The following is a 27,057-nucleotide window of genomic DNA, read 5'->3' as shown; positions in this document are numbered from 1 at the left end:
CGCACACAATCTCATGTTTTCATTCTTGGTGTTGTGGGACTAAGCTGATCAGGGATGATAAGATGCCCTATTTACACTCTCTTGGCACTGCACAAGAAAGACCCTCTCCAAACAAGCCTGATTAAACTATATAGACTGGGAGGAAGGGAGAAAGAATGAGATAAAGGAAGAGTGGAAAAGGATGCTTGGCATTTGGCCGGCCATGATGGCACCTATCTGTGGGGAACACCATGGAAACCGAGAGAGGGAACAGGCACTAAGCCTCTTAGCCTAGATTTACATGACGTTCAGCATGGCCCTGTGAACATGTGCCCACCTCCCTGGCACCATGACATACTCCGCTGAGGAAGATAAGGCTGGAATTAGATAACAGTGATACCTATGATAAGTGTAAAACCAGAGACTGAGATATCAGTAGCGAGGGCTTTAGGTAAGAAGCTAATCAAGTCAAAGTAGTGGTTCCAGCACACTGTAGCTTTTCTGTGTGTGCAAAGAAAGGATGTACAGACTTATCGCACTGGCTCCATGTGCCGATCCCTTTCTGTAGCATGTTCAAATAGATTTCAGTCAACCCATCACTGTAAATAACACACATTCATTCTACTACAAGTGTATACTGATAACGGCTTTGTAATTTATTGAAAGGGCAACAGAGACAGACAGAACCTGCCATTCCTGTCATGCACGCCGTGGAGTCTTTTCTAGAAAGAACTGTGACTGACATTTCTCTTGCATGCTACATCTGCTAATAACCGGCGGCTCCTGACCCATGACCTCTCCCCAGGCACTCATAATAGAACAGGGCAATGCGAGGTCAAAGGTTAGTCGATGGGAATCTCTTTCTTACAGCATGCAACGGAGAGGTTGAGAGTACACAATAAAGCTGAGGCAACCATTCTGGTTTTAGTATCCAATCTATGCTGCTCAGAAAAGACTAGTGTGCTTGTGATTGTATTAAAAAGAGCTATTTATTTAATGTTCCCTGTGATTCTCGGCTTAAACGTAGACAGACAGTAAAACAAGGCAACAGCACTATAAACAGCTCCAGGAAAAGCATAAGCATTTGCCTCATGAAAAATATAGATGTGTCCGTTTAAAATAAATAAAACAAACAAAATCTGTCTAGCACCATTTATATGCATTTATACAACTTTAAAATGTAATTTAATAAAATAATATTGTATATTATAATAAAAACTAAAAATAATAAAATAAATAAAAATAAACTAAAGAGTAATATTTGCAATTAATGTTGAAGCCAAAAACATTGTGTAGGTTTTTGTTCTTTGTTTTGCAATTTCCCCACTCTGCTGGGAGGAATACAGTGTTCAAGGACGACTGGAGACAAGAGACTCAGTGTTTCCTTTTCTCTTTCATTCTTGTCGCATTTGTAAGTCAAGCACCAATTGTGCAGGGCAGTGATTAACAATTATGGCCATTAGAGAGTTGCATAATGTTTATAGTGAAGGGGCTAATTTAAACCAATGTAATCTAAATATCAAATGTTTGTCAGTGGATATATATCAGGAACGCATTTGGTTCCACTTTATGTTCCACTTTCACTAGAATGGAGAGTGGAAGTTAAGTGCATGATAGAGCTGTAACACTACTGACAAGGATGAGGTATTAATGTAATAATCTGCAATAACTGTAAAGATGAGGATTCAGACTGAAATGACAAAATAGTTTCATGCAGAAGCTGTTTTCAGTAAACATGAAGAAAAATTCATTATCAAAGATTATAAGGGGACTGATGGGATCAGCAGCTTTCTAGAGGGCTCAGATGAAACAAGGTAGGCTGATTATGGAAACAGCTACAGCATGGTGCAGTGGCCTAGAAAAGAACATTTAATCCACAAACATTTGTATGAATGTAATAAAATTAGACAAAATATAAAAAAAAAATCTTAACCGTCTTCATTAACACCACTTTGTCAATTTGAATTTATTTACTATGTCTTTATGCAAAATGTCTTCTTTTTTGCATAATTGATAAATTATTTAATAAATTATAATTATAAATATACAGAATTAGAATACAGAATTAAAATTCTATATATATATATATATATATATATATATATATATATATATATATATATATATATATATATATATATATATATATATATATATATATAGTTTTTTTTTTTTTTTTTTTTTGACTTGCTTATTAACTCTACATTGCTTCTAAAATCATTAATGTTACATTTTTCTTAAAGTTTTAATGACATTTATAAAAATGTAGAACAAGGCAATCTAGCTGTGGTAGTCCCTGAATCTGTAAAGACTGATCAATGCAAACGACATTCATATCTTTTAAGAATGGTTCACGTTTCTAAATACTGCACATTTATACCTAAAATATTAAATCATAACAAACCTGAACTCACACCTGCAGCACAAATTATTAATTAGCTTTGATTGTTTATGTTCCCCAGAGCTTGTCAGCTTGTGACTGACTAATCTATGCTAATGTGTTTCTATACTTGACAACATGGCATGATACTGCCCCTCTGGAGGGCTTTGAATACTGTATGTGTGTGTACATGTTTTGCTACTTTTGTTAACATGAGAGATGAAGCTGCTCATCATACAAGGCTGCCAACAAATCTCTCTCTTTTCACTACAGGCTAACCTAACCCAGGAGCATTTAAACTGCAGACCGGTTACGCTGGGAAGATTTAAGATGTGAACTATTACATCTGACTGAAAGAGCTGCAGTGAAAGGGCATGGCATCATCAAGCAGTGTGACACTGTGACAGCCTTGTCCCTGCAGAAAGACACTATCACAGAGAAGCACTACAGTCAGTGTGGGGCACATGAGTGTCTCCATGTACAAAAATGGCCTTCTTTTGTATCCCACAGTTTACAAACAATTATATGCAGCTCTGCTTTGAACGTGAAAGCATGATTTGGGTCTGAGAGAGTTGCTGCCTTTCACTGTTTTTCCATGCAATTTAACGGACCCCTGCCTTATGACTGACGCACTAGAGAGGAAGTGGGAGGCTGGAGATGGATTTCAAATGGACTTGTCAGGGAGTCATAAATGAACAGAGACCTTCACTATAAGCACTGCAAAGTAATACAATATAATTAATCAGGTTTATGCTTAAAGCAAGAATATACTTTTTGTCAATAATAATATCACTAATAACCTTACATGAAAATAATAAATTATATTTGTATCTGAAAATTAAACATGCTTTCCCTTTTTGCCCATAGACACCATCACTAATGTTATCATCCATTTAACAGGCAAAACACAAAACACATATAGTATAACTATATATAAACTAATTTTATAATAGATTGCGTACATATACAACCATTTAAAACTTGGGAGTAATTTTTTTTTTTTCTATTTATATTCAGCAAGGATCCATTAAATTGACAGTAAATATGTTTACAATATTAATAATAATTTGCAATCATTTTTCAAAATAATATTTAATCAAATTTTGATCAAGCACCTATGGTAAGCATGAGACTAAGCATTAAAAAAACTTTTAAACAGTAGTTTCTCCATAAACGCTTTTTATTTTATTATTACTGTTCAGAAAGTAACAATATGGTTCCATAGCACAACAAACCATTAATAAATCTCAAAAGTCAGGAAAACCTCATCCTATTATCTTTTTGAAATGATATGTATATTATGCTACTATAAGATGTGCTGTTGTTCTGCAAGGATATTTAATCAAACCAAACGTGCATGAAACATGAGCAATGATGATTGATTTTGTCATTCACCATTACAAGGCTCCAGTAAAGGCAAATTCTCATGTGTCATTTATCTTGTTTATCTTCTCTCACACGCAGCACAAAGAGCTGAACATTTAGGTACTCAAAGCACTTATCAACTCATCTCATGAACTTATTGCTCCCATTTAGTGTGGTTTTCATGAGATGAGCTTTACACTCTACACACAAACACATATGGACATTTTGCATGCTCACTGTCTGTCTGGCAAAGAGACTAATGCATTCATTAATCCTTCATAAGTGTTTGCTTATGTACACACACACAGTTACTCAACACGCCACTAGTGTCTCTCTCTCTCTCTTTTACAAACTGCAGCCATCTGTATAGAGACTACCACCAACAATTCACAAAGAAAAACTTTTTTCATCCATCCTTCCACTCCACATTCCCATCTGCCACCCCACGAAGGCCACCTGTGGCCATAGAGAGAATGATAAACAGACAATGCCCTTCACTAACAGCACTCACACACAGATATGCCTTCAAACTCATTACATTCAGATTCATTAGTTCTTAACAGGGGGATTTTGTTGCCTTTTTTAAACTCGTTTAACGATTATGTAACAAGCCAAAATGTCAGGTTGATATGGTATTATGCAAATCCACAGTGGTTTTGGCCTCATACATATTTATAACATCTCCTCTGCTTCAGCTAATCACAAGCTTGGATAAAGGTCAGTGGAGGGGTCACCAAACAGCTGGTGTTTGGGGTGACCGTCCAAAACAAATACCAATATCCACACGCAGCCGAAGTGGTAAAAGGTGGGTGGCCGTGCCGCCGGCTAAAATATATAGATTACACAACAGGTAGCGCTAGACTATTCAGTCGAAACCCTGCAGAAAACGCCTTTGGAGGAGTTCAGAGAAAGCGCTGCCCATTTGATTCTGTCAGCATTAAGGCTGGAGCCTGCTTATTCCCCCATTTCCTGCTCTGCCCTGGTATCGCATTTCACCACCATTACCGGCAAAGGCCGGCCATCTGAGAGATCTGTCGTCCTCTTCCACCATCCATCACTCCGTGGCCCCTGGTAGTACACTCCATCACAACAACAACAAACACACACACGCACACACATACGCAGACTAACCGAGAAAACTGCAAAAGGCAAGGCCGGCTGAGGCAAGGCCGAAATATCTGACAAACACAAACAACTTTCTACAACCTGCTTAAAGCTGTCTATCCATGACTGTCTGGTATATTGTGACAGACAGGTTCATCTCTCTGATTGAGGCCTTATTGAGTGGTTGTTGCCACAGCAGAGATACATTCGACGGCGTTTAGCCGAGTATCTTGTCGCAAAAGGATTACTATCCATCAAGATGCGTGGAAAATAAGAAAATATTTATAAAACACCCCAAAAGAGAGTACAGCTTGAAGTGTCACTAAAATATACCACATTAAAGCACATAAAGACCAAAGGCTGTCATGTTTGATGTCGCAGTAGTAAGATAAGGTGTTTTCATCATATAATGCTTTGCGCGCACCCAAATATCCTGCTGAGATCAAAGGTACACGTGTGATGGACACATCATACACACACAGTGGACTTTGAAGAGGGTTATGCAAGAAACATGTTAGACACTCTTAATTGTCTATACATGTAACATCAGATGGTGAAAAGAAATGTGCAATAATGTGTTTTAACGCACTCCACACACACTTTTCTAACTCTAATGTCTTTCTAATGTCATGGGGGACAAATAAATGGCAGGGCCATATATCACCCTCTCAGTAAACCCAAAATAATTTGATTCAGGTATCCGAGCACTGCACCTCCGTCTGAGCGCCTGCCTCTCCTTAAAGGTTAATAATTGTTTGGAACTGGACGCCTGAGGGTGTCCAACACTAATGAGGGTGAGAAAAGTTCAAACAGCTCAGGGAAGTTACCAAAAGTTAAGCAAAAGAAAGATAGAAAACATAAATCAGTCCTCATAGAGAGACAAAGCTGTAGTTTTACATTGTTACAAGTAGAAGGTTACAATTTTCTTTGATAATAACTAATATTACGTGGCCCTTACTCCTATAATTCATAATAATGAGAACATCTGCAAATGTGCAACATTCACAGATTAAATTTTAAAGTATTTTTCTTGTTGTTTCATTGTCAATATACACCATAAAAAGCACATGCATTTTTACTTATTAAAGGGGTCATGAACTGATTTTTTAAAAATGTTGTACACAGCTTGTGTACTTCCTAGATGGAAACTACTGTATTTTGAGGTTAAAACGCATAAATGCTTAGTACATATCAAACGATCTGTAATAACAGACAAAGCAATAGTGATCACGTAATAAAAAAAGAGTTATTTTAACTTGTGTGGTGCAACATCGTATCCAATATTTCAATCTTTGTAAAATCCAGTGTTAAATTGTGCCTCATTTGTAAACAAATCTGCAATAAAATGAAATGAACAAAGGATCGAGTTCTTACTGACATGGTCTGGCACTTTATTAAAAATACAGTTCATCAAATAGAGTTTATCATTTAGTTTCCACGTAGACCTGCGTTTGCCGCTCTTATCATTTACCTACTATGTGTGTAAATTGGTGGGCGGGGCTAAACAGGCAGTGATGTAGAGGCAGGCCTTGATCTTCATCTGCGGAGGCACCATCATACTATTACGACATAAAGTGGCACATTCCACAAGCTGTCGTTTTGGCAGAATGTCTTCAATATAAGTTGTTTTTAGACTAATGAGAAAGTTCTGAAACTTACAGAAAGTTTTTATAGCACAATGACCTCTTATATATCAAAAGATCAAGGAAATTTTGATTTCTCAGTTCATGACCCCTTTAAATGCCAGTTTTTTAGTTCATGTTAGTTGGATTTGGTTTTGAAAAATGTACACTTTTATTCTGCAAGGATGCATTAATTTGATCAAAAGTGACAGTAAAGACTAGGGCTGTCAATCGCTTATTTTTTAATCTAATTAATTACACAGTGTAGCGATTAATTAATGTCATATTGAATAAGTCATTGAATCATTCATTCAATTCATTAAACCATGTTTTTTTTGGTGTGTGTTGGCAAAACTGAGCAAAAACAGACAATGTGTCTAAACTATATAACAAAATTTTAAGTTCTTATTTATTGAACTGTTGTATGAAATCAATATCAAATTTGCACATGCCTTTTGGGGCAAAAACAGCACTTTTGTCATATTGCGAGTATGTTAATTATGAATTATGAAAAAAGTTATTAAAGTTTCCAAAAAATATTAAGTAGCACAATGGTAACTTATGATTTTTCCCCCCATTTCAATAATGACTGGGTTTCGGATTAGGTAATGGATGACGATCGTAAGTTAGGTATGGTTAACTTGTATATCGCCTCATTGGACTACATTTGACTACGCAAAACAAAACCTAAAGATTTGATGTTAGAAGAAAACTTCAATTAAAATAAATTAAAGTTAACAATCAGTTCTCATATTGATAAGATATACAGCATGTAAATGAATTTTTTTATACATTAATTCTTCAGTTTTAAAGTGATAGTTCACCCCGCAGGAAAATTAACCCAAATGTGACTCCATAATATATAAGGAAAGTCACACAAGTTTGAAGAATGTTTTGTGCCCATTCAAAGAACAGTAAGTGTGGTTTAAAACAACATTTCCCCACTGACTTTCAAAGGAATGTCATACAGGTTTGGAATGACATAAGGGTGAATAAATAATGACAAGTTTTATTTTCTGGGTGTACTAACCCTTTAAAGAGCATTTGTTGAGGTATTAAATATCACTGGCACTTTCAGCCCCCAAACAGAAAGTGGTTTAGGAAATGCATTACAGAATTGATAAGATAAAGGAGAAGTAGCGAAAGAGATATTTCAAAACCTGGGTCTTGTCTCAGAATGAGAAATGGAGTAAGACAGCATCTATCTCCAGTCGGGTGGGTGCTGGTCCTCATCATTGGCATGTGCCATAGGAGCTCACTGTGCAGCTTGCTGGAATTTGACTCCATAAATAAAAGATTATGTCTCTAATCTGTAATAACTCTCTCTTTATATTTTCATATCATATTTTTTTCTATCACTCCCTCTCTCACTTCAGCAAAATGTCCCAGGTCTCCTTGCTGTCACAGAGATAGATATCAGACGCATAAATGCTACTTTTTCCAAAAGGGCCACCACTTCTTTATTTCAGTCAGTAAAAACACCACTGATCCAACTGCCAAGAATGTAGTGAACTGCTCTCCTGTGGAGAAAGAGAGCAAAAGACAACTCTTCCAAGACTTTGAAATGGCAGGACTCAAAGCATGAATGGTGGGCTTTAAAACAGAGCATTTTCTTTTACTAATGTACTATTCGCTGTCTTGCTCAGGCACCCTGTTGTTTAAAATGCTTCCTTTTCCTGTAGAACATGTTTCCCATATCTTTTTGCATATCCAGTAATCATCAACAACTAGAAATGTATAATTATATTGATTTTTGGAATGGAAAATCCAAATAGCATATGATCAGATACTGTGCTATTTTACTTCATTCACTCTGTGAGACATTTACTATGGTCTTATCTAAACTTTGATTGTTCACACAAAAATTCTTCATATCTCTGCACTGAATCTTAACTTGTCTGTCTGTCACACTTTCCACTTACTCTCTCAATTACTAATTTAACACACAGCCAAACACAGTCACTTCAATATATCGCCACTCTGTCACTCAGGAAATGACAGCTAGTTAGACGCAAATGAACTTCATTCCGAACCAGCGTCTCTCTCAAGGTTCCTCTGCTACTGTCAACTCATCCTCACTGCCTCCATTTTGTGTCATTTCTGAGGAATCCTTTCTAAGCATGAGCTTTCACTGATGATACTGTGAATCTCTGATCATTCTAAAGGGAGCAGAATTTGAGCGGAAGGTGCAGTTCATCCCTAACATGACACCGTTATCATTACCCCTTTTGCTGTCCTCTTAATGTCATCAATTGGCAAGTGGTAGACCCAGCGCACAGTGCTTAAATGACAGAGAGAATGATGCTACTTTCTGTGGTTGCACTATTAATTATTTACAGTGCCTACAGAAAAAGTGTGTTTCTGAGTTTAAAGCTGTAGAATATTACATGTATAATTTAAGACGGTGTCCTACATGGAGGGAGAGGAGATCATACGGGCCAGTAAAAGAGGGTCTTGCAGGGCTAATCATAGGCAAACTATTCAGCTGTCAGCATAAGAAACAGCAGAGTAGGTGGACAGGCCTACATTGTGCTAATGTACTGAGACAGTGGGATCTAGTTTTATGGTTTTATAATACGGTATTACTGTTAGGCTGATGATCCCCAAAGTATTCCACTAAAGAAATTGGACAAGGTCAGTTAAAGAGAGCTCATGCCACTGAGAACATTTTCCGGTCATTGGCACGGAATCTGTGCGCACAGAATTCAGAAGCTCAAAACCAGATACAGTCACGAGAAAAGCAAAACTGCATAGGACCCTTATGTGTTTTTAGAAAATGTATCTCAAATGAAGAATTTTTTTCCTTACCCAAATGGCAACTTTTTTCTAGATCTAAGCCTAAATGTCATATATTCTGTTGTAAGAAAATGTTTTACATGTTTATTGATATTATTATTAGTATTATAAGAATGCTGAATATTAAAGATCAGATCTGTAATAATAGGGTAAATACAGCTATAGTGGTGCACTTGCAAAAAAAAAGGTATTATTAAAGGCTAAGCAATGCAGAACCACATTTTACTAACTAACTAAAATAAATAAATAAATAATTTTTAAATCTAAAAATTTGTAACATTTTTATTAATGTGATTATGCTTTTAACAATAAGGTTCTGCCCCCCCCCCAAAAAAAATAAAAAAATAAAAATTAAATACAAAAAAAGTATATAAAAAATGTAATTAAAGATCAAAGCTTTTTTTGTTGTTTTCTTTTATATGTGTTTTATTATTTAAAAAAAAAAAAAAAAAAACATTAATTGTAAATTACATCAAATAGTCTGAGCCTCCTTGTTCATTTCTATCTCCCTCTGTGTAAGGAATCTGCATTTGATTCAGGTTAAGAATAAACCATTGTTTGGTTTGGAGCAGACACTTCCAATTTAAAACCTAACTGACATTTTAAAATGATGTACATTAAATCGTACATTATGCATATTAGATCTCATCACTGCAGCAGTCATTTATGATTCTGACTCACGTCTACAGTATGTGCGGAGTCAGAGGCGAGAGGCAGAAGCTCAGTGGGAAACCATCAGTAACATCTGACAGGTGGCTGAAACGGGAGAGCGGCAGCACTAGGACTGACGTGTTCACCCCTGCAGATGCCAGCCAGATCTGATTGGGAAGACGACGCATATGGCCTCTAACGGTCTGCATCCATGCTGACCGCTCCCTTGAACAAGCTCAGACACTCACCATGGGAGCGCTGACCGAACAGCCGTGCAAATCGCTTGCTCCATTTCCACCATTCATCAACCTCGGTATGACATCAAAATGTGTGTGTGTTTGTGGGGGCATGTGTGACACCTCTTTAATCTGCCATCTGAGCTGAGAGTGTGTTGGCTGGATGCTGTCACGGTGTGTGAAGCCATGTCCTGAGGTGCAGTGTCCCTGTGACAGATCTGCCTCGATAACCACAAGAGGATAAGGAGAAAGCAAAAGAGAAAAAGTGAGGGAGAGAAAACTAAATGGAGAGCACATGGAGCACATTAGCCACCAACCAGCATTTTGGAGGAGAGACAGAATGGGAGAGAGCGAGGGTAAGCAAAAAGAGATTGCTCTAAGCAGCCTAAATGAGTTCAGGCATAAGGGATCATGTCATGGCTGTAGGATCATTTCCTCAGGGCTATGAGAAAGACTTCCCGCACTGCAGTTGCACCGTTCAGACAGCTCTGATACTCGCACAGTCTTTATTCTTGTTTAGTCAAACTAGAGTGGGAGAATCTAAATCTGTACTTTGACAGATTTAGTCAAACTATATCTGTCAAACTAGTGTGGGAGAGCAAATCATGTATAGCAGGCATCGAGGTATTCCAAATAAAAATAATGACACCACTGCTTCATTGAACAAAAAAAAAAAAGAAAATCTACACGACTCTAAATGGAGCTGGCAAGGAAACATCCTAAAACAAAGCCTAGCCAATTTCACGGCGCTATTCTACCAAATTCAGGGATGAAATTGAATTATTATGAAATTGTTTATGACATCCAGTACACTCACAAAGGACAGGGCTCTGCGGCTCCTCAAAACAAGCCCAGGAACAGCGGAAAGTGCTGTGCATGAGCAATCAGACCTGTGACACTAAAACTGATCCCAGTCAAAGTGCTGAGTGTCACAAGTCTCGTAGACAATCACACGTGAATCAATATCTCATAACAGACTCGGCGTGAGTGATGCACTCTTTTATCCCTTAGGTAACGCTGAAAGGGGACAATGCAGACCAGCCACAAACACACACAAACATACACAGCAAATGACTGAAATGGATATGCAGAGGAGTTATTTTATGGGCCACAGCAGAAGAAAAGCCTTGCTAATTGTGCAAATCACCTTCTTTAAAGTTAATTCCAAGAGCTATTTAATTTGTGGACATGGTTTACAATGATGCTTTGAATGAATTATTACGGCTAGACCAATACATGCCAACAGACCATCTTTATTTAACTATTCATTGGTCTGGTATTACAGTCACTCCCCAGTTATTCGTGTTTATTGGATAAGGGTTTTTTTTTTTGTTTTTTTTTTTTAACATATGTTATAACTAAATCAGACCTACACATCATCTTGCAGTTGCTGACAAATTAATGACCCGTATGGTTTTGGCCTTATATTGTCTTAAATTTCCAATTTAAATTTCCAAATTTCATTTTTCTTACATGAGAAAGAACATACTGAGAGTTTTTATAAACGGCATTTACCTGAAGATGGCGTTTTGTGCCTCAATGAAATGTAGCACTGCCAGTTGTCATTGGAGATTCTTAGTCCTCCTTTCCATTCTGTTACGTCCCAGGACCTATGTAAGTGGGAGTTTCAATCGCTTTATGTATATGTCGACATTCAATGTCCATTATTGTGAAACCCGCCAGACACAACAAAAACACAGGTCCGATCACAACGTCCTCCATCCTCCTGTTGTTAACGTCTTTGTTTCCGTTGTCACTGTTCGACCGGCTTACGTCATTTCCTAGTACACACTGTCGGTGCGAATTCAACCCTTTAAATGGTACTGGGAAATAGTTCACGCAAAATCATCCTAGTACTTTAGTACTGTACATTTAGTTCTGGAACTAAAGCGGTGCAAAATGTACATTAGTATTTAGAATTTAAAGAAAAAAAAAAATCTCATAGCATTATTTATGCTATTTTAATTGTTGCGTAAATGCATTCATGCCACCTCTGAACAGTCTGTGTAAATAATAAGTGCCAATTCAGATGCGGCTTCTGAAAACAATGTTATGGCTTCATTGTAGCCTTAGAAGTTCATGTGTAATAAATTCTGTCTTGAATAGAGACAATTTTTTTGTAATGTCTAATCACTGCTTTTCTCGTTTAATACAATAATGTCTTATCTTCTGGAGGGTAATTTATCAGACCAAATTTGTGCGCTACTAATTTATAAATATTAATTTGATTTTTAAAAATTTTAATCCCTTGAAAGCCCTAATATATTTACTTCCACGTCTTCTTGATTTAAATGTACAGTATTACTATACTACTATGGTGGAGAGTTAGCTAAACATCTTCCTACAACATACTTTCATGTTGGCAGGGATATTTCAATAGGCTTTAAGCTGCAACAGTAATAAGAAGGATTCACAGCGGGGTTGTGTTCCTTTATGCTGGGCTGTATTTTTGGGCTGAGAGAAAACGTTATCCCTGAACTCTGATTGGCTGAGCTTCAACAGAATGGTTTGTTGAGGGTTATGGTCCTCATTTGTCATGCCGGTCAGCTCTATTTAAAGTCACAATGTGGTCTTAGGCTGAAAAGCCTGAACACCATCAAGTGACCAAGGCAACCCGCCAAAGCAACGTGATATTTGTTTGTCCACAGATATTAAAGGATTTGAAGTAGGCCTGCAAAAGCACTGAATACCGTGAGACAAAAGAGAATAAAAGGGAAGCAGGAGAAACAAAAAGCAATGGACAAACCAAATGACATCATATATAATTAACACACCACTGAAAAGAATATAACAAATATATATCCAAATTCTTAACACAAGACGAAATTACTTGACAAGCAAACTATGACAGATAACTTGTTTTCAGAGCATGCATAATATTAGTATTTTAAACTGATTAAAAAGATGAGCACAGAAAAGAGTAAGTAATGTTGCAATGTGAAGCATGCACACAAAAAATAGCATTAGTCTGTGTCAGAAAGCATCATTAAGACTTAATGCAGCTATTAGTTAATTGAATTCAATGTCATAAACAAGTATCTCTATCTTCGTAGAATCAATGATAGATCTATTTCCAAACAGTGCTTATAATGATCCTCTATATGACTGATCTAGATGCCCAAACCATTTGACAGAAACTAAACCTGTGGTAATGAAGACAAAGCTTCCTCCTTTAACATTTGCCTCCGGCAGAGCTGATGAACAGCTTATTGTTTTCTTATAAACATCCCATGCATCTTTTATCGTCAACGATTTAAGCCTTTCTCCTGTGAGGCGTATTTCTTACCCCCAGAATGGTGGCAGATTTAAGATTGCACTACTTGGTGCATAACTAAATTGAAAATACAGAAATGATTTGCATTTGAACCAGAGTTCATCACTTCACAAACAGGCATTCAGGAGTTTATAATCATTGCTGGTATTTTCTAAAAGTCATCCCTCATGCAAAAATGCCAGCTGTCAACATTTTTGATGTTAATTTCAACCTAAAACTAAACAGATAAAACATTTTGAACATAAAGTGGACAAATGACTGTCAATGGCCTTCATTTCCATAGAATCTAGACTGAATCATTGGGAGAAATAAGGTTGCTTACATTACAAGCTTGGAAAAAAAGCAGACAAAAACAATTGATGTATGTCACTGCAACAATACAGCAGTTTCAACTTTACTGGCATACTGGTTAAATCGTTTAAATTAACGATTCAAGGTTCATTAACATCTCATCGTTTACTCAAATTAGAGTCTTACAGGTTTGAAATGGCATAAGGAGATGGTAGAAGAAGAGTGTCTACTTTCATCACAGACTTTCATCACACTATAGAAGTAAAATTGCAACTGCTTTCATTCCTTTTCACACAAATTATGATTACTCAGCAGATTAATGATTAACAAAGACTTATTTTTGCATGGTCATTTTTAGCACCACTCAAATGCTGTGAAACCAGCAAGAAGCAACTAAATATTTCTCAGGCACATTTTCCAGTGAGCCAGGGTTGATTACTTTAACTGTGTGGACCAAAGGCAAAAAAAAAAAAAAAAATAAAAAATAAAAACCCTTTAAATTACATTCAACTTTAAAGTCATACAGGAATGACATGAGCTTAAGCAAATAATTTTTTAGTGATCTCTTAAGTATTATATTATAATATTATATTAAATTATTTTATTAAACTATGAAGAAAATAATGTAAATTATATATGGCTTGACTAGAAATAACATTTCCCCCTACAGAGATTCCAATTCTGGCATGTTCCACACATTGATATGCTCAATCCAGTCAATCCACTGTCTGCTTTCATCGTCCTCTCCTCCACCTCTATTTATAAAACCCTGCACATTTCTCATCCCTTTCCCTGATCATTTTTCAGCACACCCTTGTCAATTATTCACATGCTCTTCTACACATTGAACATGTTTCTCTTTCTAAACATTAATATTTAAGGCTTCAACCCTCCTCTAGGAGATCTTAAAAAGATAAATCAAAGTGGCATTTTTTAAAAAAAAATCGTCTCATAGTGAATTTAAGCTCTAATGGCACTGGAAGGCAGTGCTTTTATGGCTTTCTATTAAAACAGGAAAAAGACAGATGAGACGAGGCAAATAAATCACATCTTAAAACATTCTGAATGATTTTAGGTCATTTAACACTGGCAATGATTTAATGTCAGAATCATCAAATGATTCAAATCTCAATTGTATTTCAAGAGCACACAGTGGTACAGTGCAGTTAATGCCCCATACGATGTGGTACTGTAGATGACACAAACTAATCCTCCCAATCAGACTGATGTTACAAAACAAAGGAAGAATCAATGGTCATTAAATGGCAGTCAGCTGGAACCAGGAATCGTGTCAGCCAGTTTCAACCAAAGCTGCTTTCACTTAATACTACAATTGATTCTGCAAATTCATAATCGATCACATTGAGATATGGCTTTTATACGATCAGCTCATCGCAAGGTACCCCCAGCAACAAATGCAAATTTGCATTCAACTCTAATTAGCTTTGCTCTTATAAGAGCTGCAGTACTAACAGATCCATGGCTGCAGCATTGGACCTTCCACTTCATCAACCAAACATAACTAACAGAAGTCCAAAAGGGAAAACAAAATTACCGGCTACTCAATTCACCATAGCCAATCTTGCAGAATAATGTTCTATGAAAACAAAATGGCCTCTTTACCTGGAAAGTTTTCAAAGAAAGATCTGTTTCTAGCTATAATATCAAATATGGTTAACAGTAATGGGTTTTAAGTCGAGCCACAGCTGTGAGCTCTCAAATGCATGTGGATTACAAATGGTTTAGTTATCTTTTTCTCTGTGCTACTGATAAAGGTAGGCAATTGTTGCTTGTAGACATAACGGATTAAGATATCCTCTGGCAGACAATTGCAATGGTAATGAATTATTGTACAACCAAAGTATACGATAAGGACTTATTCAAAGCCTTACAACACCTCATGAAATTCATTGGTTCTTTTTTATTACTGTGAGTTGAGGGAGGTATATATTACTATAAACAGAGACTCTTTGTGCTTGTAAAGCAGGATCAACAGTAAGGATTTTTTTATTTGGAAGAAAAATTAAATTTCTCCATATATTATTTGCTTTTGACATTTTTTGCTATTTAGAAAAATATATATATTCCAGCTTTTTCACAAAATATAATTATGCAAACAAATTATAATACTGCACAAATACCTCAATTTATAAAAGTTGCAAAAGTGTTTCAATGCAGTTTTCTGTCTGACTGATGCTTTCAAGACTATCACTTCTTGCTATTTTGACAAAACTTCATCTGTTGTTTCCCGTTGTCACCCATGTTGTTTGTGGGCCATCCTGGTTGAGCCCTGAAATGGACACTAATTGTGACAAAATTATGCTTTCCTAATTTGAAAACACATAAAAAACTTCTTATAAAACCCACACATGAGAATGAAAAGGTAAGTTTCCTAAAGACCAACAGTAGATGTAACAATACCAGCTTCCATGAATGAAGGTAACTTAATCTGGATTAAACATGGAGAGTGAAGTAATCTCATAGAGTGGTGAGGCATGACAACCTCTCACTACCTGACACTATGATCCAACATTACTGTCTGAATTCAAAGAAAGGGCTCTTCAAAATATTACAATATTCACAACACTAAAACAAAAACTCTACTACAAAGAGTCACTGTAATCCTTATGACTAGTGTTCAGACACGCCTAACTTCCTAAATGTCACTGTGGACAGGCTGTCCACTGTATGCAAATTAATGTGATCATTAAATTGTGAACACATCTCTATCCGGGCATTCTGATGACTACAGTAAAGGCACTATAATCCCATAGCAGAATCACATATGGACAGCATACCTTGGCGTCAGGTAATAATATGAGCAGGTGCGAGCAATCTGGCATGAAGACGCATTAATCAATTTATGCATGCGCAGACAATTAAAATGCCATTGATATTACACTGGGGTGTACCATTACCATTTTCTTATTTTCAGAGGCTCCTGTAGTTTTTAAATGAACAGCAAAATGTATAGTATCTGTCAATTACATAAATCTATGCAAAGTATGACACCATTATTAGACACATCCCTTGAAGCTCTTCCAGAAACCCAAAATGAAAAGAGAATCAGCAAATGCAGAGCTAAAGGAGACATCTTCTGATGTTCACTAACTGACATCCTGATACATAAGCTTTTTCATGTGCTGCAGTCAGAGAGAAAAATACAAATATTAAAAAGTCAAGCTGTTTTACACTATTACATCTATGAAATTTTATTAATATTTCTTGATTCACTCTATCATATTCTGAAACACAGGGAGTGGTCAGAGTCACTGTTTGTCATTAGTGCATCTGCCGCTCCCTGGTGACATGATAGACGGGACTGCACACAGCCATGAGTCCCTCATGTTTGGCATCTGAAATGTCATTAACACGGTATACACATGCTAAGAGTATCATGCAAAACTGCAATCAAAAAAAAAAAAAAAAAAAAAAAAAAACTCTGACCACCAACAGTCTCCATCAGAAGCAGTACTGCACATCTCTTGCCAAAGCAAAAAACAGCAAGAAACGATCAGAAAGTATCAAACTTACGTGTCTTGCGGCTGACATGAGTTCGACCAGGCGTGGTCACGTGCCTCTCAGTGGATGACTGCTCTCTGGTCCACATTTGGGTGGAGTCATTTAGAACAGCAGGGTTGGAGGGAGAGGGGCTGGAGGTGGACGTATGGACAGTAGACGTTGTGGTAGAGGCCACGGTGGTCGTAAAGGTGGGATTACGTGTGACAAAACGTGTAGAGGGGCTCTTCTGCGTCACCTGGCTGCCGGATGCACCGCCACCCCTAGGGGGAATGTTTGGAGGAGTTCCCGTCCGAGTCCTGCTCCGCACCACAGTGGTGACGGTGGGGCTGGCCCAGCTTACCCCTCCAATAGTGGTTGTGGTGGTGGTGGTGTCAGATCCCTTAGGAAATGTGCTAGGCTTGGACAGAAAGATGGGGTCCTGGCCAATTCCCTTGGCGTCCACCAAGTCAGTAGGCACGTAGTCCCGCACAGAACCCACTACGATCCATTTCAGCAGCATCAGACTGAGCCCTAGGCCTATAAAGCCAATGAGAAGCGGAACCACGCAGAGCCAAGTCTGTTGGCGGGGCCAAAGGGCACAGCTCCCACACCTTAAAATACCACCACGAGCAGGGGCCTGGGCTTGTTCATGTCCACCGGAGCCACCTCTCCCATAGGGCTCCTCCAGTACCATAGCCCCCGAGTTGTTCACTGTTCCAGAGCTGTCACTCATCTCGCCTGTGGCACGGTAAGGGTTAACCCCACGGTCGGGCACTTGGCAGACATGGACAACACAAGGCGAAACGCTGGCCAGCAATGCCAGACATTGGAAAAAAATGGGAAAGTAAATCACAACCTCTAGAACACAGAGATAGTTACAAACACATCAAGGCAGAAAAATCACATCCACACACAACTAATACACATACACACACTCACAAACAGACAAGCGCATACACCCAATAGAATTCCGGAGGTAGAAATCTCAGCGGTTGCAGAATCCGGTAAAAAGGACAGTCCTTTAGTCCAGTTCCACTAATACGTCCAGATGACTTCCAGCTGGTCGTAAGATCACTAAAATGGTACAAATGTTAAATAAAGGTGCTGAGCAAAGAAGGTGGAAGGAAAGGGAGGAGTGAAATCATCTGCATGTTGACTCCGAGCACCAGCCGTTGCAGCAGCACTCTCTGTCGTCAGATTATCAAATCCTTCTTTTTGAAGATGACACCACAGTTAGATTTATCCTCTGACCTCTTTCCTCCATTCATTGCAATATTTGAAGGTTGAGTTCAGTAAAAGTTAAAAACTGGCTCACATTTTTCCTCTCTGGCTCCCTCGTTCTTACCAATTCCTTTTTCAAGGTCTTGATCTGACTCACAATCTTGTATTCGAGCGCTGAGTCAGCTATACATATCCCAGAAAGCTGGTTCCCTCACGAAAGAGGACTCAGCGTTGACCGTGAAGCAATATGTCCCTTTTTCCTCGACCAAAGCTCCTGCTGATTTATAGCATCCTTAAGGGAGCAAGGGACCTGCAGCACGGATCCCAGTATGTGCAAGATGAGCAATAAACCCGGCAGAGGAGGCAGTGGCAGATGCACAGTTGTCCAGGAAGAGAAGGTGGATGGTCAAATCCGTTAGCAGTAAAAATCCGTTCTGAACAGCATCTGATGAGCGACCCACCACCGTAGAGCGAGCAGTTGATATCGTGCAGAGCAGCGGGCGTACGCTCAGACTCTATCTACATTCCTCCACTGAGAGAGCGCAAGAGAGAATGAGAGAGAGAGAGGAAGGGAGAGGAGAGGAGTGGAGCGGCAGGATGGAGGGGAGGGAGGAGTGAGCTTGTCGAAGACAGACAGAAAGAGAAAACGAGGAGGGTTAAAAAAAGAGAGAGACAGCGTGCAGGTTTTCCATGAGACAACATTCATCCATTCCTCATTACAGTTGTGTTTGTTTTTTCTGTCTGTTGCTCTCTCCTAGGGCTGCCATTTCTAAAGCGTCCGGACTAGCGTGTTTCCCGCTCTAATCTCCTGTGGGATTTTACCGCGGCTCAAGCCTACGACACTGCAGCCAGACACATACACAGACAGCCTTCTACTCTCCCCTACTGCTGATGCCAGGAAAGAGAGAGACAGACAGAGAAAAAGAGAGAGAGAGGAGGCACTGCACCTGCTCTCTTCACAAGAACATTCCCCACCCCTTTAGAGAGAGACAGAGAGAGAAAGAGAGAGAGGGAGGGAGGGAGAAACAAGGAGGGATAAGTACAAGTTGAGAAAGCATTCACAGCAGGATGAGATAGAAAACGAGAGAAGCAGAGGGCAAGAGAGAGAAAGACAAGATACGGGAAAGAAATAAAGAGATCCGTGTCAGTGCTCTGTGGTATTACCAGAAAAAGAGATTACTGAATGCTATAAACAAAGTGAGTCTCAGCATCTCTCCATCAGGACTGTCAATTATGCAACCAGCCCCTCCTCACATCTAAGACTCTAAGAAGGGAAGGAAACTTAATGGATGGCCCGAATTAGAAGTCATGTGCAGTGTCTAATGGGTGGTAATTGTAAATAAACTGTTGTCCAACACAACAGTTGTAATTAAAGGGAGTGGATAACACTTTAATACTCAAAGACAACAGAGATGCTAGTTTGTTTCCTGTTGGTTCTAACTTGTTTTAATGGTGAATGGTTCCCTTCTTAGAGTCTTAGATGTGAGGAGGGGCTGGTTGCATAATTGACAGTCCTGATAGAGAGATGAACTCAATATTTACTTGTTTATGTTGTGCTGGATGATATGGCAGCCCACTTGGATTAATACTGACACCTAGGGGCACAGATGTGTCACAGATGAGGCTCTGATGCCACTGTACAAACAAGCCATTTCCCATGAGCCACGCTTAATTCCACAACAGAAAGTCTCAATTAACAGGCAGGTTCCTGAAATTGGTCAACAACAACTTGAGTGAGAAGCAATTTCATTTCCAAAATGGTACTCCCAGAACATAGTAAAAAATTAATTCAAATAATAAATAAAATATATGGCAATTCTGACAATGTGTTTCTAAGCCTATTTCTAGGTGGCATGAAATATAATTTATAATTATGTCACCTTGGATTCTTTTTCAGCAAAAAAAAAAAAAAAGTCTTAATGAGTTATAGTGCCATTTTACTTTGTATACACAATGACTCTGACTTCACTAGTTAACATTTACAACATTGTGTGTATCCTGTGAAAAAAAAAGCTAAAAGCAAGCACTATTTTATTAGGAGTTTATGATATAAACACTGCAATGTAAACATCTTCATAATTCATTAATGGTAGATCAAAAGCAATCGCTTGACATATACATGTATGTGGCCTATTCATTGATTGAGCATCAACTGCACTGAAAGCATGAGCATGTAGAACATCCAACAGTGGCCCATTTTTAGTTTGAAACATGAAGTACTCACATTTATTTAAATCACTGCTTAAAGTAATCACATTAAGCCATATCGCAATTCCTGTTTTTTGCTACCATATTTAAGACCTCTTGAAATGATAGTTAAGACTTTTTTTTATTTGAGATATTTAAGAATTTTTATTACCTTAAAATTAAATAACATTTTTAAGGATCCATGGAGAATCCGTTTTTAATAAGCATAAATCACTGAGGGCACCTTAAAAGAGCATATGAATCAACTGTTCCAACACAGATTACCTAAATCTAGTATTCTGTATTACAGAATAACAGGAGTAAATCCAATCCATTTGAGACAGAAAAAAGTAATTCAGCAGGTAATCCCAAAAATGCATTACAAGTTAAAGTCATATTGTTTTCAATAAAATCAAAAACACAAAAATAATATAGTCATACAAACTGTCAAAAAAACAGTCACATCATTTTTGATTATACACAATCTTCAGAAATCTTGGAATAACCACCTTACTTTGCAAGGCAGGAGTAAGCTATTTTCTGTGAACAAGTGAGACATATGAATGATTAGCTACAAAAGGTAAATACCTATAATAATAACAAATAAATTAAAATTAGGATAATAAATTGGAATAATATGGAAAGAAACACAAGTGTGCAGCATCTAGGACCATAATGGGCTGTTTTTGTACAGCTAAAATGACTAGAAGCACTAGAAGCCTTGCACATTTAAGTTACAAATGACCACACATGCTCTTGCATTCAAAATAAGATGCATAGCAAAAGATTAATTTTCTATTAATTTTATGGTGGCTGTTTGCCTTTATAAATCACATAAACCGTATAAATCACAATAGAATGTCCTGGCTTAAAAAGTGTTTCTGCATTTTTGTTTAATAATGCAGAACAACTAAAACAACATGGTTCTGAGTAAATGACATACAGAAAGATAGAACATAAAAATACCCTTTGTCCATTTTGTGTCAGCCGAACTATACATTTACACATGTAACTATATTTAAATGACTTTTTCTTGTAGTGTGAAATGATGTGCCCTTGATTTTTTGCTTTTTTCACCACTGCCATAAATCCATAGTATCAGTAGCTACTTCAGAGAGATCTCTGCCCATGAATCAGTTACTCTAGGTCCAGGTACAACATGACAGACTGCCTTTCAAAACCCCCCAGAATGAAACATCACCCCTTTCTGTTAGCTTGTTCCTTTTCTAGCTACTTGTGTTTTACTTTCTGTGAGAAAACTGCCACTTTAAATAATGACTGTGAAAATCAAATCTAAATAAAGGGACATTCAAAACTAATTTCAAGTTTTAACAAAATATTTGGCCCAGGTCACCTTTAGAATGGCTGGTGAGGGCTGATTAGCACAAAATTTGTGTTATTTGCACACTGGGCATTGCATAGTGCTTGTTGTTATATTTCTCATATTCCATCCAGCTGTCAATGAAACGGTAACCTGGCAAGTTGATGGAGACAAGTCGATGCAGAAACAATTTCTTGGGGCGCCAATCAACCTGGATGGTATGAGTTGGGCAGTCAGGGTTCATTCTAACACATTGCCACGGCAGCTGGATTGAGATAAATATCTCATACTCGCAATGAAACTGAATTTTGAATTATTTTTATATAGAAAATACTACTGATGCATCGATCTGATACTAAGTATCAGTATCGGCTCCGATACTGCCATTTTCTGCAGGATCGGGTATCGGTCAGATCCAAATCCGATATTGAGCGTATTCTGTGTTATTGTTAAGCCCCACGAAAGGCACAGAAACATTATAAAGCACCATAAAGTTTTCATGCACTATATTTGAAGTGTTCTGAAGCCGTTCCATAGTTTAATGTGAAGTATAGCTAGATGAGTATTTAAGTCAAGTTAACGTAAACTCTTCTCTCCACTGTCTGTCTGTCATCCTCCATTCAGCATTCAAACTGCGTGTCGCATTTGGTTACTATAGTCAAAACGATGAAACTCTCTTCTAGAGCGCACAATAATTGAGATTTGAAACTGTTAAAAGAAAGGCCTCAATAAAATATTGCACAGATATGCATTAATCTCTCTTCCCTTTTTATGCAGAGCACTGTGCAATGTGACTCAGAGTTGCTTCAAGCACATCATTCTGTGCACAGGGTGCGCATGAGTGCTTTGTATTGGAGCTATACCCTTTTGTATTATACTTTTGTGCAATGAAAGATTAATAATAGTCTTTTTTGTTCTGTTCTGTTCTGTTCCGTTCTGTTCTATCGATCATATGTTGCTGCCTTCATTACTGTGCTATGCATTTAAAAGAAATGTATTTTAATTTTATAGTATAGGCTAGTTTTTCATGAATGTATTTTACAATATAAAGGGCAAAGTGTAACATTTTACCAGATTTAAGGTCTTTCCACCTTTCCGACAATTAAGATAAAGTTTGGTTCTAAAACAGAAACACGCACGCTAGGTGGCGCCGACCAACAATGCATTTTTCCTCAGATACAGTATATATCTCGTATATGGATCTAACATCTAAATTAAGATAAAGTTTGGTTCTACACCAGAAACACAAACTATCTATAATGCATACAAGAATAGGCAACATCCTAAAATATAATCAGAAGTACAATTAGCACCAAGCTACACTTGAAAATGTAATTATTAATGTATTTGGTTTTCCACTTTAAACCATCATCGAGTGCCTGTAATAACTTCTGATTGTGATCTATAGTTGATTTTAATTCTATAATAAGCAGTCACAAGCACTCTTTGTATGATTAATAATGCTACACTGCTAATATTTGTGATAAACATCCTTTATTGCTATAAAAAAATACGAGCTGCATACAAAACACATACAGAAAATATATCGTCATAATCATGTCTATTTGCTTTCATGTTTCATGTGTAGAAAAAGGTTTCACTCTATTTTTTTAATACGGAAGATCTAGACTAGAGTGAACGTGGGAGAAAACAGACGGTGCTATTCAGATCACATGATTCATTATTTTGTATAAAGAACATGTGAGAATAAATCTGTTCTCAGATAACAACAATAACAAGGACTCAGCATCCACTCTCATACTGTTCTTCGGTGTTTGTTTGCACTGGTTTTCAAAACAGCGCCATCATTCTCACCATTTGTGCAACAGCAGCTGCTCCGGTCACGTGATGTAATGCTCAAATCTTATTATATGGCCCATGCTTTCGCTTTGCGAAACTGAAAAGATTTGACCAACTGGTTGGAAAAAAAACATTCACATTTTCGTTGCGCGAATGTTCACGGTCCATGTTGAAGCATCCATAGAAATCTATTATTTTATTCCAGCGCATCATTGCGTCCGGTATTTGTTTAGCTTTTTCGCACTCAGTGTGGAAAGGCCTTAAGTCCCACACTTATTAACTTTTATTTGTTCCCCACTAAATAATGGCGTTTCACTTAATGTTTAGTTTAATGTTTTTGTAAAATTACTGTGCACCCATGATATTTCTAGAATTAATTTTGCTGCTGAATTATCCACTAACCTAGTTTATAATAGTATTTTTTGTCATAGATTATGATTATATAAATTTTCATTTGTTATTTTACATTAAAATAAAGTTGTCTAAAATTAGCAGAATGTGTTTAAAAGTGATGATCAGGTCAACACACAGAATTATAGAAAATCTACATTGATGAAAAAAAAAAAAAAAACTGGTATCGGATCAGATCGTAATCGGCCGATACTCAGAATTTTTGTTATCGGATCGGTTCTGAATAAATGGTATTGTTGCATCCCTAAAAAAATACCATCATCCCTGTGAAAACAGAACTCTCCTATGAATGTTTTCTGACAAACTGATCGTCACTCACAGCATGATATAAATAAATAGTCTCTTTTCATCATAACTGCATCTGTCATAAAAGCATCAGAAACTCAGATTTAGTTTAGAATCCAAGTTACTCATTACTTTTTGTTTGTATAAAAGCATCACCAGCATGACTACTTATAAAGGTACCACCTAACTAACAAAGAACTAATTTTGCCTGTGCACCAAAGCCATATTTTCCACACATTTGGAACTTAGCGGGTGTTCATTTTGGACTCTGTGTGCAGTACTATGTTTTCACACAACATCAAAGCAGGACAGCAGCTTACTAATTTTATTTATCCATCCTTGCTCTAACATACTATATTCCCTTAAGATTATCCTGCTAAAGGCTTTGCCTTTGCTCAGCAAAGACGCTTTATTTGGTAGTGCAAGCTTGATTGGTGAGTGCAGCTCCGAGTGAATGTTTTCTCAACCAGCATGTATCGAAGCTAATGCTACTCATTAAATGACTGACAGAGCTGTGTGTGTGTGTTCCTACCTGTCTGATTTAGGATGCATCAACCTGCCAGTTCACATCAGCTCAATGATTAGACCACTCCTGCCGAGGGCCACATGCATCCCCACGCATATGAGTATGTGCGCACACTCACACTCTACATCTCTCTCTCTTATGTCACACATCTACACGTCATCCTTCCACTAAACCCCATTGCCATCCTTTCTTGTTCCATGTTTTAAACCCCAAAGCCTTACGCCCACACAGTCCTGTTCCTAAGACTGAAGAGAAAGCACTTTGTCTGTCAGGCACTCCTGAGAGCCTATAAAAGCCAAAGCCTCCCTGTCCAAAGGAAATGAAGAAACACAAAAACACATCTGTGTGCCATCCGAGTGAAAAGCACCAAAATTAAGATGACGGGTAAATTCCCTCCACAAAACAAAGGTCAGTTTTTGTCATATCAAAACCACGTCTCAATTTTAAAGGGATAGGGCTGTAGTGAACAACAGTCAAACTGGAATTCCAAGGACAAGTTTATGGCAGGGCCCCTCTCTAACTGCCAGTGTGGAGGGAGATGTGCACCACTGTGACAGGATCTTGGTGGAGGAACATAAACAAATGTTCAGAACCATCAGATAAGATGCCGAGACAACTGCCAGACACCTCTAGCAGGACAGGAAGGGAGACCTTCTGCAGCCACGACCACCTAAGACAGTACTTCTCACTGGACTAAAGGTTGACCCTCACCATCACACCCAATCCTAAGGTTTAGGAAATGACTGCCATAAAAATTCCTCCAGATCTCTGGATGCAACTGCAGTGGCTGAAACAAAGAAAGGCCACAAAGATCTATTCAAATCCATTCATACCCATGTTTGGAGATCTTAAATGGATGCAAACTTCAAGGGATTCACTTCATGCTCAGATGAAGTACAGCTTGTGTTGATGGACATTGACTGTTAACACAAAAGTTCACAGAAGCAGGCCTAATAACATATTATGGTGTGAATAAGTGATAGTTCAAAAGTTTTCTATCATGTTTGGACTCTTTTTGCTCCTCATGATGCGCACAACAGTTTGAAAGAGGTTCGGTAAAGAAATATTGCATGGATGAAATGTTAAAGACACTGTTTAACGTTGTACTCCACTGTATGCAAGTGAGTAACCCTCCAACAGACACTCCCCGTTCTGAGTCTTTTGTCCAGAGAGACTGTAACACATACCCGTTCTGTGTTTCCAACCTGTGTGGAAGGAGGCAATAACAGATACACTGTTGAGAGTCTATTGTCCATAGAGACACTAACAGAAACACCAAAGAGGCTCCGGTACATCCAGAGAGACAGTAGCAGATACAGCGTTCTAAGTTTCTGGCCTAACGAGTAAAGAGACTTCAAGACAGCTCAGGTTCAACTCAGCTCCTGAGTAAACCTTCTTTATCGCATTTGGCTGCCTTTCAGTTGCAAAGGACCCAGCAGTGACAGATCCCGTCTGACTCTTGCCACTCCAAAAGCAGCACAGCCCAGTCTGCAAAGGACCTCTGCAGTGGCAGACACTGCCTGAAACATACGGCTACTTAACGATGCAGCCAGGCTGCAAAGGATCCCGTGAAGAACCATCTGACCCAGCTGCCTGGTCCATGCTCTAAGGCCCCATTTGTGGCACAACAGAAGTTCAGCATCCTCCAGGTCAGCGCATCGACAGCTACCGGAACTCATCTCTGTGCCCTCCCCACTACACGCGGTCTGCATCACCAGTGGAAGAAGCCTCTACCGCCGGACTGATCACCCGCCTGTGGAACATAATTATAAACTTACCAAAACTCTTTCCTAAAGACCTTGGCTTAGTTTATACCTGCAGCCTATGTTTTTCTAACCTGTTAAGATAACATTTACTTGGGGTCAGCATTACAAATAATAGTTATGGTTATATTTATTTGTTCAGAGATTCATCATTAATTCCACCAGAGCAATTAAGTGGTTCCCATAAGCAACATTACCATAGAAATCTCTTCCATTGCGACATTCAGCTCAACAGCATTGCATTTTGCCATTCTGTGTTCACTCCATTTATTTGTTTCTACAATTTATTTGGTATCTTCATTCATATTTAGTTGTCTATTATTATCTATTAGCAGTGCATATTC

At 38.0% G+C, this 27,057-nt stretch overlaps 1 protein-coding gene across 2 annotated transcripts in view; it reads right to left on the bottom strand.

The window, feature by feature from the left end:
- Nucleotides 1-19,337, bottom strand: part of LOC109058918 (pro-neuregulin-3, membrane-bound isoform) — a 282,581-nt gene extending 263,244 nt beyond the window's left edge. Inside the window, exon 1 of one of the 2 annotated variants that reach the window (XM_042736738.1) lies at nucleotides 17,233-19,337. In XM_042736738.1, the coding sequence (XP_042592672.1) occupies nucleotides 17,233-17,932 (700 nt within the window). In that variant the 5' untranslated portion in view covers nucleotides 17,933-19,337. The remainder of the gene's footprint in view (nucleotides 1-17,232) is intronic. The other variant, XM_042736737.1, reaches the window with a different exon arrangement.
- Nucleotides 19,338-27,057: the final 7,720 nt, after the last annotated feature.

This window comes from Cyprinus carpio, chromosome B13, assembly GCF_018340385.1.
Source record: "Cyprinus carpio isolate SPL01 chromosome B13, ASM1834038v1, whole genome shotgun sequence".
Taxonomy (NCBI): Eukaryota; Metazoa; Chordata; class Actinopteri; order Cypriniformes; family Cyprinidae; genus Cyprinus; species Cyprinus carpio.
The sequence above is the reverse complement of the archived record's forward strand: the minus strand, read 5'-3'. Positions and strand labels throughout refer to the sequence as shown.